At 39.2% G+C, this 14,481-nt stretch overlaps 1 protein-coding gene and 1 long non-coding RNA gene across 4 annotated transcripts in view; one reads left to right on the top strand and one right to left on the bottom strand.

Annotated features, from left to right (window-relative positions):
• uvssa (UV-stimulated scaffold protein A) overlaps nt 1-14,481 on the top strand; it is a 106,036-nt gene that overhangs the window by 28,105 nt on the left and 63,450 nt on the right. For all 3 annotated transcript variants that reach the window (XM_048615734.1, XM_048615800.1, XM_048615866.1), the window contains exons 7-8: nt 998-1,126; nt 13,869-13,977. In XM_048615734.1, the coding sequence (XP_048471691.1) occupies nt 998-1,126; nt 13,869-13,977 (238 nt within the window). The remainder of the gene's footprint in view (nt 1-997; nt 1,127-13,868; nt 13,978-14,481) is intronic.
• LOC125486801 lies at nt 4,722-13,956 on the bottom strand. Its single transcript, XR_007265428.1, has 3 exons — nt 13,771-13,956; nt 7,581-7,665; nt 4,722-5,105 (listed from the first exon to the last, which is right to left on the bottom strand). It is a non-coding gene; the product is annotated as an uncharacterized LOC125486801 (long non-coding RNA).

Below are 14,481 nucleotides of genomic sequence, written 5' to 3' on the forward strand. Positions count from 1 at the left end.
GTGTGTGTGTGTGTGTGTGTATGTATGGGGTGTATTAATGGCGCAGGATGGTTGCTGGGTGTCTAAGAATACCCAATACTCTCATAGTTCATGATGGCACTTTTTAGGTTACGCAGGGCTGTTGAGGCAATGTAAATGGAAGGAAGTATTTTGGGATAACTTTGCTACCCAGTAAAGCACCAATAATAGATATCCTGGGAGGAATATACAGAAGACAACTTTAACATTGCTGAAGACCAAGCCGATAAAAATCATAATTTGGTCCAATTGGCTCAGTTGGACAGCTAAGGTCAAAGACATTTGCAATGTTTTCTTGGCATGTAAACAAATAGTTATGATTTTATCATCAGGTGCCATGTCTGTATTGGGATTGTTAGTCTGTTCATATGTAACAATGAGCAGGAGTAGACCATTCTTCCCCTCGAGCCTGCCCCCATCATTTAGTAAGATCATGTGATTTGACTGTAACACAAAATCTGCATTTCTGCCTACTCTGATAATCTTTAACCATCTTCCTTTGCAAAACTTTGATGACCAATGCGTTAAAAATATTCAGGCACTGCTTCCAGCACCAACTATTGAGGAAGAGAGTGCTAAAGACTTACGACAGAGGAAAATTTTTGCCTAACCTCTGTTTGTAATAGGCCATCCTGGATTTTTAAACAGCGACCCTAGTCACTGCACCCATTGCACCAATTTCCCTGATTTTCTATAGAGGAATTAATCTCTCCACATTTACCCTGTCAAGATATTCCAGAACCTTGTATGTTTCAATTAAATCATCCCTTGCTTTTCTGAACTCGTAATCTCCTAAATTGTTGTCACATTCTTTGTGATTGATATCAAGATCAAGACCAAAACTTCCTGCACTATGTGAATTAGATTGGATGCTCTTCAACCTTCAGGTTCCACAGCCTATACTTTGTGCAGAATATGTGTTGAAACAGGCTTCCAATGATACTATTTAAATAACAATTTTTAAAAAATTTTGTTCTAGACATTCACCAAAGCTGGTATTAGCGACACTCGTCTAAAACGTGCCATTGACTTAAAAAATAAGATTGATGCAGCACTAAAGAAACATGGAGAAATGAATATTAGTTATGAGGAGAGAATGAGAAAAGTGGTGAGTATGCTAATGGTTTAAGCCAGTGATTATCTGGATGTTTGCATGGATGACAAGATGTCTGCTTTGAAAGCTTTCAGGAAAATTCTGATAATGTATCTTGTTAAATTCTTCATCCTATCTGGCTGTTACCGGCAAGGCTCACATTTACTCCCCATTCTTAATTTTCCTGAATAACTTGGCTGGTCACTTCAGGGTGCAGTTAACATATTGATATAGGACTGTCATCTCACATAGATCAGACTGGGTAAGAACAGCAGATATTTATCAAAGAAATCTGAAAGCTTCATGATCATGTTTACTGATACCAGCTTTTTAGAATGGGATGTGAGCTCACAATCTATGGATCATTAGGTTTACTAGTCCAGTAAGATAACCACCACATCACTGTACTTTGGAAAGCCACGTTTGTACCACATTAGCTAACTGTTTCAGGACTCCATATAAAACTAGGTTATTTAGATGTGATATTATGAAGGAATTAGTGTAAAAGATTACGGTCATAATGAATGGTTATAAGGATAAAAAGTTATTTTCCTATTATTAAAAGTTTAAAGAACTTAAAAGGGCCCCTTTTTCTAAAAAGAATAAATGCAGTTCACAGTGCCTATATCATACATATTGGCATGTTTAGTCTCGTGTATTTTGTAGCAATAATTATATCCCTGATAAGAAAGAGACACCACCAAAATCTGCACACCTGTACTTTTTTACATATTGTCAGAAAAAAAGCACCACAATGTAGGATTTGTCTACAATGTGCTCACATTGATAATCCCAAACCACACTGAACTCGTATTTTTACAGTCAACGTTATAATCTTAAACAGACTCCTGCCCAGTGGGAATGAGCTCACATGAGAACTCACAGGTTTTAGGATTTCCTTACAACCAAAAAGAACTGCTCTCAGGAGAAATTAACAGGAATGTCCAATGCAGTATCATACTTAACTCAGTAATCACCATTAAATTTGAGAATAATTGTCATAGTTCATGTTGTAGCTTTTGTGGGGACTAGTCAGCTTTCATAGCAGAAGTTGAAGTGAGACCATACAGCCCAGCAGAGGGAGTTTTGTTGGATGCTGGTTTGCTGGAACAGAGTACTTAATCATTCTGGCCAGAAAAGGCTTGACAAATGTTGACTGCAATGTTTCATTTCTGATTTAGTGTTAAATTTAAATTTATGTTAAGAAAATGTTCTGCTGAATTGTATGTTATTTTTCCTCAGAATTTTTGACTCATCCTCAGCAAAGTAGAATTTGTTCTTTGGAACTGAGTTTCAACCGAATTAACCATGTATATAATTAAAAACAACTCTTTTTAAGAATGTGAATTTAGCCAATGCCATGTAAAAATTTATGAATGTTTGAACTGAATAATAATTTATTTATATCATGGACTTCCCTTCCACTCTGTCGATTGATAACCTACTTTAGGGCCACTAAGTTTCTTTGCCTAGCTCTCCTGGAATATATAACTTGTGCTGTTAATGGCTTTACACAGTGAAATTATAATTTTAGTTGTAAAGTTCTCATCATTGCTGAGTGACAGTGAAGTGGCAAAATACGAAGAGTGGAATCCTTGCTATCTCCATTTCCTTATGACAGCCAGTAAAATAGATTTTGGAGTAATTCCAATTCTACGATAAAACACTGAGGTAATTTTTGCAGATATTCTTCCCTTCCTCCTCCTGTTGCACTTCCAGACAGAAACATCAGTTATGAGCCTGCTTGCTCCAAAGCCAGCTGCCTTTCAGCGATACTGACTTGGGAGCATGGAACAGGCTTAATTGATGCAGAGTGGGTTAGCTGCATGCCCGCTTTTCCTTTACCATTCCTGAGAGCTGCCAGCCAACAAGATTAGTTGGCAGCCCTGGAGTCCCATGCAAGAATAATGCAAGTCCTGCCTCTCATACATCAGATAGCCATCTTGTGCTGGTGACCTACAATGACTATCTGCCCTTCTAATGCAGCCCCTTTGTCAGGTGCACCTGATGAAGGGGCTGCACTCTGAAAGCTTGTGAGTTCAAATAATCCTGTTGGACTGTAACCTGGTGTCGTGTGACTTCTGACTTTGTCCAACCCAGTCCAACACTGGCACCTCCACATCACTGAATGGAGATGGACTGAGTCGTGGTGGAGCAAGGACATTTAATTATTTGGGTACACAACATTTAAAGTTAGCACACAAGTAAAAGTAGTAATCAATATGGCTAATGGAATGCGACTTGTATCAAGTGAATTCAATATCATGGAAGTGCAGGAGGAGGATATTTGGCCCATTGCATCTGCAACGACTCTCCAAATGAGCATTGTGATTTAATTCCATTCTGCTGTCTTTTCCCCACACCCTTGCACATTGCTTCTGTTTAAATATCATTTAATGCCCTCAGAATGCATCAACTGAATCTGCTTGCACCAGACTTCGAGGCAGAGTGTTTCAGACACTACTTGTTGGGTGAAAAATGTTTTTTCTCATATCAGATTTATTTTGTTGCAAGTCACATCAAATCTGTGCTTTCTCAATTTCAGCCTTTTACAAGTGGAAACAGTTTATTTCTATCTACTCCTTCCAGCCCTTGCATAAGTTTGAAAACTTCTAATATATCTCCTCTTAGTCTTCTTCTCTCCAAGGAGAACAGTCCCAACCACTTCAGTCTATCCTCCTAACTGAAGTTTCTTATCCATGTTACCATTTTTGCAAACCGCTTCCTTACACTGCCCAATGAATTCACATCCTTGCTATAATTTGGCACCCAGATACACGATACTCCAGCTGAGGACTGACAAGTGTCTTATACAAATGCAGCACTTGTACTTTAAGCCCCTATTAATGAAGACCAGCTCTCCACTTGTGCAGCTACCTTCAATGACCTGTGCACATGTACACCCAGATCCCACTGCTTCTACCCGTTATGTTATATTGTTTGTCCATGCTCTTCAGACCAAAATATGTTACAATTCCCTTGTTAACATTCACCTGCCACCAATCCTCCAACTTAGCTGTGCCCTGTTACAGTTCCATACTGTCCTCACTATTTAGAATGCTTTCAAATTTTGTATCACTCACAAAGATCTAGATCCTTAACATATATAACTGGAAAAGCAAGAGCCTAAATGCCAATACTTGGGAAACTGCAAAACAAACCTTCCTCCAGCCTGACAAATATCCAGAGAACAAAGAACAGTACAGCATAAGAACAGACCGTTCAGCCCACTAAGCCTGCATCGACACATGGTCTCATGACTGTAAACCTGGATCTCTCTCTGTATGTTAAACTAAAAACCTTCTTCCTTCACGTGGTCCATATCCCTTTATTCTGTGCCTATTGAGGTGTCTGCCAGGAAGTTTCTTAAATGTTGCTATTGTATCTACTTCTATCACTACCTCTGATTTGATTTGATTTATTTATTGTCAGGTGTACCTAAGTACAGTGAAAAGCTTTGTTTGCGAGCAGTACAAGCAGATCATAGCAAAGACTTACAGATCATACAGGTAACGTCGCACAGGGCATGCGCTAGGCAAGATCAACAATGGCAGGATCAGCATTATTTGAAGTTAGAGAGTTCATTCATCAGTCTGATAATGGCTGGGAAGTAGCTGTGCCTGAACCTGCTGGTGTGTGTGTTCAAGCTTCTGTATCTTCTGCCTGACAGAAGAGATTGTAGGAGATCATTACTTGGATGCAATGGATCTTCGATGATGTTGGTAGCTTTTCCATGGCAGCGAGCTGTGTAAATAGAATCTATGGATGAAAAGTTGGCTTCCGTGATGGTCTGGTCTGGTCTGGGCTGTGCACACAACCTTGCTCACTTTCTTATGGACCTGGGCAGAGCAGTTGCTGTACCAGGCTGTTATGCACTCGGATTGTATGCTTTCAATGTGCATCTGTAGAAGTTGGTGAGGGACCTTACGGACATGCCAAATTTCCTAAGCCGCCTGCGGAAGAAGAGACTTTGTTGTGCCACCTTGACCATCACCTGTATGTGAGATGTCCAGGACAGGTTGGTTATTGTCACTTCGAGGAACTTAACACCCCCCACCCTCTCAACCTCAGCTCCGTTGATGTAGATGGGGGCATTTTCTACTTTCTTTCTGATGTCAATGGTCAATTCTTTAGTTTTGCCGATGTTGAGAGTGCATTCCAGGTACTTACACCCTCTGTATTTTTAAAAAAAAACTTGCCTCTCATTTCTCCTTTAAACTTTCCCCTTTGACTTGAAAATAATGTCCCCTAGTAATTGACATTTCTACACTGGGGGGAAGACCTCTGAACATCCATTCTACCCATGCCTGTCATAATTTAGTAAACCCCTATCAGGTCACTCCTGAACCTTCAACGTTGAAGTGAAAACAGGCTGAGTGTCTGATCTCTTCCCATGGCTAATACCTTCCAAATCAGGCAACATCCAGTAAACCTTTTCTGCACCCTCGCAAAGCCTTCACATCATTCTGGTAGTGTGGCAACCAGAACGGTGCACAATATTCTAAATGTGGCCTAACTAAAGTTGTATACAGCTGTAACGTGACTTGCCAAATTTTATACTCTCCCCGACTGATGAAGGGAAGCATGCCGTACACCATCTTGAAGACCTTATCCAATGTGTTGGTGCTTTCAAGGAACGGTGGATCTGTACACCTAGATCTCTCTAAGAGTTTTGCCATTTACTGTACACTTCTCTCCTGCATTAGACCTTCCCAAAATGCATCACCTAGCATTTGTCCAGGTTAATTTCCATCTGCCATTTCTCTACCCAAGTCTTCAGCCTATCAGTATCTTGCTGTATCCTCTGGCAATCCTCCTCGCTATCTGCACTTACCCTGATCCTTTGCGTTATCTGCAAACTTACTAATCAGCCCATTTGCATTCTGTTCCACATTTATATATATTACAAACAACAAGCATCCTAGTACTGATTCCTGTGGAACACCACTGGCCACAGATGTCCAGGCTGAAAAACATCCTTCCATTGCTACTCTCTATCTTCTATAACCAAGCCAGTTTTGTATCCACCTTAGCAGCTCACCGTGGATCGCATGTGAGTTCACCTTTTGTATCAACTTGCCATGAGGGACCTTGTCAAAGAAGAGTCACTGCACCTGAAATGTTAACTCTGCTTTCTGTCTACAGATGCTACCGGACTTGCTGAGTTTTTCCAGTAATTTCTGTTTTGTTTCTGATTATCAGCATCTGCAATTCTTTGGTTTTTCAACATTCACTGCTCTGCCCTCATAAATTATCTTTTTCGCTTTTTCAAAAAACTTCATCAAGGTTGTGAGACATGACTTCTACTACAGAAAGCCATGTTGCATGTCACTAATAAGTCCATATTTTTTAAAATGTGAATAAATCCTATTCCTAAGAATCTTCTCCAATAATTTACCTACCACTAACGCAAAGTTCATCAGTCTGTAACTTCCCAGATTATGCCTTCTTAAATGAAGGAGGGATATTAAGTATTGTCCAATCCTCTGGGACTTCTCCTTTGACTAAAGAAGATACAAAGATTTTGTGCAAGGCCCCAGCAATTTTCTCCCTCACCTCCCTCAGTATTCTGGGATAAATCCCATTAAGCCCAGGGGACTTGTCTACCTTAATGCTTTACAAAACATCCAACACCACACCTTTTTTATATTGACCGTCATAGAATATCAACATGCCCTGTCTAGACTCACCATCCACCATGTTCTTCTTTGTGATTACAGATGCAAAGAATACAATAAAGACCTCACCCACATCCCCTAGCTCCATGCATCAATTTCCTCCTTTGCCCTTGAATGGACGTGTCCTTTGTTCCTTTTATGCATATAAAAAGCCTTGGGATTTTCCTTAATCCTGTTTGCCAAGGTAATTTCATGGCCCCTTTTAGCTCTCCTAACTCCTTGTTTAAGTTCTTTCCTGCTTAATTTATATTCTTTGACGGCTCTGTCTGTCTTCAATTTCCCAAGCCTTATGTATGCTTCATTTCTTTTTTTGACTATGCTCATAATTTCTCTTCTCAGGCGAGATTCTCAAATCCTTCTGTCCTTATTCTTCATTTTCACACAAACCTGCTGGTCCTGAACTCTAATCAACTAGCTTTCAAAAGATTCCAGATGTGGATTTTCCCTCAAACAGCCGTCCCCAATCTATGTTCCACTGTTCCTGCCTAATATTGTTGTAGTTAGTACATTCACCTAAAGGTGACTCTTATCCTTATTCATAAGTAATTTAAACTTGTGAAATTATGGTAATTGTTCCCAAAATGCTCCCCACTAAAAAAATCTTCAATCACCTGGCTGAGCTCATTCCCCAATACCAAGTCTAGTATGGCCTCTTCCCTCTTTGGACTATTTAAATATTGTTTCAAGAAACCCTGCTGGACACACCTAACGAATTACCCCTTGCCCCTGACATCCAGGCGCCTGGCATGAATCAAGTCCCAGTCAATAAAGGAGAAGTTAAAATCACCCACCGCATTTACCCTGTTGTTTTCATATTTTTCCATAAACCTCTGTCCACATATGTGTTCCTCTATCTTCTGACGGCTGTTGGGAAGCCTGTGGTACAAACACATCGAAGTGATTGCCTTTCCTTTTCCTGAGCTCTACCCATGTTGCCTTGCTGGATGAGCCCTCCAAGGTGTCTCCTCTCTCAGTACAGCTGTGATATTCTCCCTAATCAGTAATCCAATTCCCCCACCTCTTTTACATCCCTCTCTATCTCACCTGAAACATCTAAATCCTGGAACATTATGTTGCCAGTCTTGTCCCTCTTGCTACCAAGTCTGTAATAGCTATAACATAATAGTTATTTGATGTTATACGTTCATCTGCCTTGCCTATCCTACTTCTCATGTTAAAACAAATACACTTCAGACTGCCAATCTTACCATGATCTGTAACTTCTCCCTGTCTGTTCTTCCTATTAACCTTACTGCGTACAGTTCTGGTCGCCACATTACCAAAAGGATGTGGATGCTTTGGAGAGGGTGCAGAGGAGGTTCACCAGGATGTTGCCTGGTATGGAGGGTGCTAACTATGAAGATAGGTTGAGTAGATTAGGATTATTTACACTAGAAAGATGGAGGTTGAGGGGGGACCTGATTGAGGTAAACAAAATCATGAGAGGTATAGACAGGGTGGATAGCAAGAAGCTTTTTCCCAGAGTGGGGGACTCAATTACTAGGGGTCACGATTTCAAGGTGAGAGGGGAAAAGTTTAAGGGAGATATGCATGGAAAGTTCTTTACGCAGAGGGTGGTGAGTGCCTGGAATGCGTTGCCAGCGGAGGTGGTAGAGGCAGGCACGATAACGTCATTTAAGATGTATCTAGACAGATACATGAATGGGCAGGGAGCAGAGGGATACAGATCCTTGGAAAATAGGTGACAGGTTTAGATAGAGGATCTGGATCGGCGCAGGCTTGGAGGGCCGAAGGGCCTGTTCCTGTGCATAATTTTCTTTGTTCTTTGTTCTTTACTCGCCTTAGTTTCTAACTCCTCCTCGAACATTTCACTTGCTGACCTATTGCTCTGGTTCCAACTTCCCTGCCACCCTAGTTTAAATCCTCCTGAGTGACACTAGCAAACCTCCCTGCCAGAATATTGGTGCCACTCCAGTTTAGGTTCAACTTGTCCTCCTCCTACAGGTCTCTTCTGCCCCAGAAGACACCCTAATGATCCACATACCTGAAGCCCTCCCTCCTACACCAGCTGTTTTAGCTGTGTATTTAACTGTATATCTTCCTGTTTCTAGCTTCACTGTTATTTGGCATAGGAAGTAATCCTTAGATTATAACCCTAAAGGTCCTGCTTTTCAACTTACTACCTAACTCCCTTTGCAGAATCTCATCACTCTTCCTGCCTGTGACATTGATACTAATGTGCATGACCATCTCTGGCTGCCTGCCCTCCCTTTTGAGAATGTCCTATGCCTACTCGGAAACATTCTTAACCCAAGCACCAGGGAGGCAGCATACCATCCTGGAGTCTCTTTGGCAGCCTCACAAACGCTGATCTGTGCCTCTGACTATGGAGTCCCCATTTACTACTGCTCTTCTGCACTTTGACCCTCCATGTTGTACAACAGAGCCAGCTGTGGTGCCACCATTCTGGCTGCTGCTGTCGCTATCCCCCGTTAGGCCATCCCCTCCAACAGTATCTAAGACTGTATTACTGTTAGGGCAATAGCCACAGAGAACTCCTGCACTGACTGCCAGCCCCCTTATAGTGGTTACTCATCTATTTACCTGAGCGTTGAGTGTGACCAAGTCTCTCGAACTCAATCCATTGACCATTTTTAAAATTTTCTATCAATCAGCCTATTTTATATCCGCGTTGCTACTGTCCCTTTTATTCCTCTGTGGAAAATGATAATTGAAGCTTGACAACCGGGGGTCGTCAAGAGTAGAATCGCCGTAGGAAGAAAAGCAGGCCATTTAGCCTCTTAACCCTGCTCTGCCGTACAGTGCGATGATAGCTGTTCTGTGCCCTAATTCAATATTAATCTCTGATCTAAAATCTTAAATTTCTGTTCCATATTTTTCATTTATGAAAGAGTTCAAGACTTTTGTCACCTTTTGTGTGTAGTTGCGTTTCTGACTTTGTTACTGAAATATCTGAATTTCTAAAATATTTCCCCAGTCAAAGATATTGAACTTGTAAAAATAGATTCTATCAACTACCCTATCTAGTACTCTTAATGTCTTGAAAACCTCACTCAAGTCATCACTTATTCTTCTAAATTCCAGGGAATCCAGCCCCAGTTTTGTCATCTCTCCTAGTAACTTAATCTTTGAAATCGAAGATCTTTATGACAAGTTACACAGCGCTCTCTACAAGGCCAATATATCCTGAAAAGAGTATTATGCCCAAAACTGCACTTGGGGTTTTGTGTAGCTGTAGCAGAATTTTTCTTTTTGTACTTTAGTTCTTTAAATATAAGTGGGTAACCTTTTTAATGTTTGTTTGTTTGTGTTCATCACATTTTAATTATCAATACACCTTGTCCTCTGTGTCTAATTGGACCTGCACTGTTCCTGGCCTTTTAGCATATATCAATTTGTCATCAAGAGATTTAAAGAACTAGCTATCCTTCTTTTAAAATTATGGAAATTATTTACTACCAGCAGTCTACTTTGGGTGGCACTGGGGAACTGAAGTTTTAACTTGCAGAAATTAACATTTTAGTTTTCAATTATTATGAAAAATTCTGAGAAACACCTAAATAACTCCTCTAAATAAATTCAAGTCTAACTGCTATGACCTTGTTCTATAAATATAAGATGTAGATGTTTCATGGAAAAGTCAAGAGCTTGGTGGAGAATGATCAGAAATGTTGTTTACTGGTTTATTTCAGTTAGGTTCTGAATCTTTCTTTGTTTTCCATCAAAACTGGAGCCAAATAAATAATAAACTAGCCTATGAAGTACGTTACTATATTTTTTTAAAAACAGGCATAACTGTAGCCCAAAATATTTAAATTGACACCACAATTTGTCAAAATATTTTCCAAGAATTCTGATAAATGATATAGTATCGCAATCTTGCATTTAACTTGACTTTAATCCTTCATTACTTAAAAAAAAAAATTCCTAGTGAGCTATGATTTGTACACACTTTCTTGTTTATTATTGACTCATTATTTGTCAGTTAGATACGTCTCTATCAAAATTAAATATGAGCTGAAATTGTCAGAGAACAACAATGCAAGTTGATTGTGATTTTACAAGTCTTTGCCACAAATCTTTTGAAATATTGTATTTTTTATATTGTGTTGTTAGAGGTTGAGGGTAGATGCACCTGACTTACTGGAGTGCTGTAATTTGCAGGACCTTCTAGAAAGGATATTAGCATATAAATAGCAGATGCAATGACGACTATCACAGCTGAGTACATTTAATTTTTAGTTTATAAGATAGAATGGGTTTTTAAATGCATAGCCATCAAGCCTGCAGAATGACAAATGAAGTTTTAGAGTTCACTTGTCTAAGGATGCCTTATAACATCATTTTTTAGAGTGTAACAGACACTTATTTAAGACACAGCAAAACTGATTTCCTGGGTGGGAAATAATTGTGATTACCTCCCAAATTAATTAGACCATGGAGAATTTATTTTATGATTCTATTAAGATTTTACGCAAAACAAAATGTATAGGGAAGCAGATTTTTTCAACCATTCAAATATTTAGAATAATCCTTTTCTTTAGCTTAATTTGCTTTGATGATACAGGGATGAATAATTCATTGGTTTTATTTTGGTAAGATTAAGCCCAGTAAAACATTTAAATGCATTTTGGTGTTTTTGCAGCATTTTAACAAAAAAAACTGGAAAGAAATTTAATAAACCAATATCATTCTGATGATCTACCTTTAAATTGAGATAGGATATGTTTCACTTCAGTCTATCCTAATGTGCACTAATGATCGTGCAAAGTTTTCAGCACTTTTTTGCTTTCTTTTTGTAATGAGCAATTTTATTGCACAACTAGTCAGCATCATTTAATTGTAGTTTCCTTGATGGACAATAACCATAGAATTGCTCTATCACAGAAAGCACACATTTGGCTCTCTGAGAGGAACTCACCTAATCCATTCCCTGCCTGTATGCTTTGCATTGCAAGTTTTTCCCTTTCAGATCACATGTTGTGATGTGGATGTAAGGAATCTGTGAAGAATTATAGATAGTTTGAGTGAGTGGGCATAAAATTGGCAGATGGAGTTTAATGTAAGGAAGTGTTTGGTAAAAGGCAGCCTATTATTTGAATAGAGAGAGACTCCAAACAAGTATAGCACAGAGGGATCTGCATGTTTTTGTCCATGAAACACAAAAAGTGCAACTACAGCAAGTGATCAAGGAGGCAAATGGAATGTAGATCTTTATTACTTTGGGTTTGGAATTTAAAAATAAGGAATTCTTAGAAGTGTTCACTGTATTGGTGAGGGTGCTCCTGGAGGACTGTATAGAGCTTCAGGCCCTTTATTTTCAAAAGGATACACTGGTTTGGAGGCTGTTCAAACGAGATTCCATCAGCAAATTCCTGCGATGAAGTGGATGACTTGCTAAGATCAGGTAAACAGCTTAGGCCTTTTTCATTAGTGTTTAGAAGAATGAGGGGTGATCTTCAAACATCCAATATTCTGCTAGGGCTTGGCAATGTAGATGTTGAAAAACATGTTTCTACTAATGGGGAAAGTCTTGAACAAGCTTATTTATAGTTACCAAATAAGGGGACACTCATTTAAAACTGAGATGCAAAAGATTTCTTCACCCAGAAGGTAGCGAGTGTCCGAAATTCTGTACCCCAAAAGGTTAAGGAGGTAAGATCACTGAAAGTATTTTAACGAGAAGGTGGATATATGTATTATATGTATGTATTTGAAATATCAGGGCGTTGAAGGCTATGCTGAGCTGACATAGGAGGCTACAGACTTGAAGAATGACAGGGCAGACTTGAGAGGCTGAATGGCCTATTCCTGCTATTTCTTATGTTCTTAGATAATTGTCCAATTAAAGGCAACAATTGAATCTGTCCCCTTCACACGTTTAAGTAATACAAACTACTGGCTTCAATAATTTCTGATAATTTCCCTATTGCTCCTTTGCCACTTGTCTTAAATTACAATCTTCCTGTTTTTGATCCTTCCACCAACATTCCCTATCAAATATTTCTATTAAATGTTCTTTCATCCTTCTGTCCAAGGAGAGCAGCCCCATCATCTTCGGTCTATCCATGCAAAGGAAGTCCCTCATTCTAAAACAAATCTCATAGATCTTTTCTGAGCCCTCTCCTTTGTGACTCAGGTGTTGTTATTTTACATAATTATTTTTGGTTACATAAGAACAGGCCATGTTTTCCAAAATAATTAATTTTGTAAAGAATTTTGAGATAATTGGAAGGTGACAAAGTCCGGTCTGATTTTGATTTGCCCTGGGCATAAGCTGTGGCAAATCTACACCCTTATTTGATGGAAACAAAATTTGTGTGAACTACAACCCTGATTGCATATTCACAATTGCCCATTTTTGTTTTACTGATGATCAATTTCATCCCCAATATGCCATCTAACTCTCAAGTACCCTTATTTCCATGTAATGTATCTGGGTAAACTAGGCATTCTTGGCCAATGTCTTTTCTCTACTGGGATTATTATTGATGGTCAATTGTCATATCAGTGCATGCAGCAGTTTTGGAACCCATGCAGTAAGTGCATATAAAACAATAAAAGGAAAGCCTAGCCTCTTTTCTTTCTATTCTAGGAGATGCCCTTTTCACGATTTAATCAGTCTTTTTTGAGATTTATCCTCTCTAGAGAGAAGTGCAAGATTGTTTTCTTAATGACTATAATGTCCTAATTTTACTTCATATTTTGAGAAATGATAAACAGTGGAAATAGTGGAATTTCTTGCATTTATAAAGAAAATGCAGTATATGTTATGCATTGTAGCACCACATCTCCTCCTACTGCACCTTTTAGAAAATTAAAACTCATAAATTCTGTTTAGTGTTTGATGTGCAGTGTGCAAGCTGAAAGCCATAATACCCTAAACCTTGGGTTGCGTTTCACCTTTCATAAATTCCTGGGTAGATTCTATACAAAAATAATTTTCAGGTCCGCAGCTCATTGTTATTCAGACTTGATTGATTGCTGTCATTTACTCACTGAGAAAGTTAAGTGCTCCTGTCATTTCCGAAGAGTATAATTAGGATGTTTCACAGGTCAGCGATAGTGACAGGTTTTCTTTTGATTTGCTTCGACAGATGAAAGGGACCGATGAGGAAGATGATGACGACGATGGTGATTTTGTTGAAGTTCCAGAGAAGGAAGGTTATGAGCCGCACATTCTGGAGCACCTTCGGGAGGAGTACGGTGAGTTTATGCAGCTGTTGGCTGCTACTTCTAAGCACACTCTCCCACAGCTAAGTAAATAAAGCCCCATTATTAAGCAATAACGTGATTAGATGTGTACTTAATCTGCTCAGTGATGACTGAGGAAGTGATTACCAAGTTATTTGAACATCCATCCATTACAACAAATAAACATCTTGTGATACTCCCTGACAAACATCCAATAACTTTGTTATTTGAATGTGTTTCTCCCTGTCCCACCTACCTCTTCAAACCTAAACGTGTAGCATCCTAACTCCTGTACCAACTCAACTGTTCAATTCCAATCCAACTCTCCTCCCAGTAGTAATCTTTGTTCGCACCATGTAGGTACTTATTTGAATAGAAATATGAAAGTCTGTAACATGCGCATATACATCAAGGTGAAGTGGGCCTTTGCTTAAAGGAAAAGACTCCAGCAGTTGATGTATTATGCAATGCTTTTCCAAATTCATATGAATTCAACCAAGTAAGAGTGTAGGAACA

The sequence above is a fragment of the Rhincodon typus genome, chromosome 1 (genome assembly GCF_021869965.1).
Source record: "Rhincodon typus isolate 14 chromosome 1, sRhiTyp1.1, whole genome shotgun sequence".
Lineage (NCBI taxonomy): Eukaryota > Metazoa > Chordata > Chondrichthyes > Orectolobiformes > Rhincodontidae > Rhincodon > Rhincodon typus.